General features: G+C 63.7%; 1 protein-coding gene across 1 annotated transcript in view; it reads right to left on the reverse strand.

The window, feature by feature from the left end:
* Positions 1-942, reverse strand: part of PLEKHA2 (pleckstrin homology domain containing, family A (phosphoinositide binding specific) member 2) — a 16,173-nt gene that overhangs the window by 7,886 nt on the left and 7,345 nt on the right. Inside the window, exon 5 of the mRNA XM_009895417.1 lies at positions 228-374. Coding sequence (XP_009893719.1) covers positions 228-374 — 147 coding nt within the window. The remainder of the gene's footprint in view (positions 1-227; positions 375-942) is intronic.

Genomic DNA, 942 nt, shown 5'->3' on the forward strand with positions numbered 1-942 from the left:
CAGAGCCCGGCTCACGCGCCCCGAAGGCCCCCGGCAGCGGGTGCCGGCACATCACAGCGGGGTGCGGTGGGAATGCCCTCGCATGGAGCAACCTGCCGCCTTTTCTGCTCGTCCCCATTAGGAGCTGCTCTTAAAGCGCAGGGGACAGAGGGACCAAAGCGGGGTGCTGACGCGGCAGGGGTTTCCCCCCCGGGATTTGGGATGGGGTGCAGAGCCTGCCAGCTCACCTGGTTGATGGAGATGGGCGTGTGGACCACCACCCCCCCGATGATCTCGGTCTTATAGGCCACCTGGGGCTTCCTCTCCTGGGCCTGGGGCACCACCGGGGGCTTCGCAATCTCTGTGGCCGGTGGGATGCTGCCACCCTTTGGCACCTATGGGAGAAAGAAAGGGGTGAAGGGCACAGGCGTGACCATGCCGGGCAGCCCCCCACCTCCACTGGGCACCATCGTCTCTGTCCTTCCAGCCTAAAAGCAGCAATGTCCCTTTAAAAAATAATAAATGAACGAGCCACCCCAATTAAGGAGGGTGTGGGCCCCACCCGGGCTGTTCGCAGGAGGTGCTGAGATGAGAGGTGGTGAATAATTAAGCATCAACTCACATGAGTCTGCAGCTCGCCTCTGCAGCCCGACGCGTTTGTGGGACACTCACTCCTCTAATTGTCCCCGCTCTACTTACAGCCCGGCTTAATGATGAGCCTAACGAGGCTGAGCTGCAGCACGTCCACAGGGGCAGAGCAGACAGCCGGGCGCTATTTCACACGCCGAACGCCCACGTGTCCCCCACCAACGCGTAGCAGTGTCTCCGCTGCCAGCGGTCCCGCATCCCCGGGCAGAGGCTGCGCCGCGGGGACCCGGCTCCCAGTGCCGGCATCCCGCCTGTCCCCCTCCCGGCTCCGTCCCAGAAGTGCCCGGCTCTGCACAGAAAGGAGGGGTTACGAGG

Source organism: Charadrius vociferus, unplaced genomic scaffold (assembly GCF_000708025.1).
Source record: "Charadrius vociferus isolate BGI_N301 unplaced genomic scaffold, ASM70802v2 scaffold661, whole genome shotgun sequence".
Classification (NCBI taxonomy): domain Eukaryota; kingdom Metazoa; phylum Chordata; class Aves; order Charadriiformes; family Charadriidae; genus Charadrius; species Charadrius vociferus.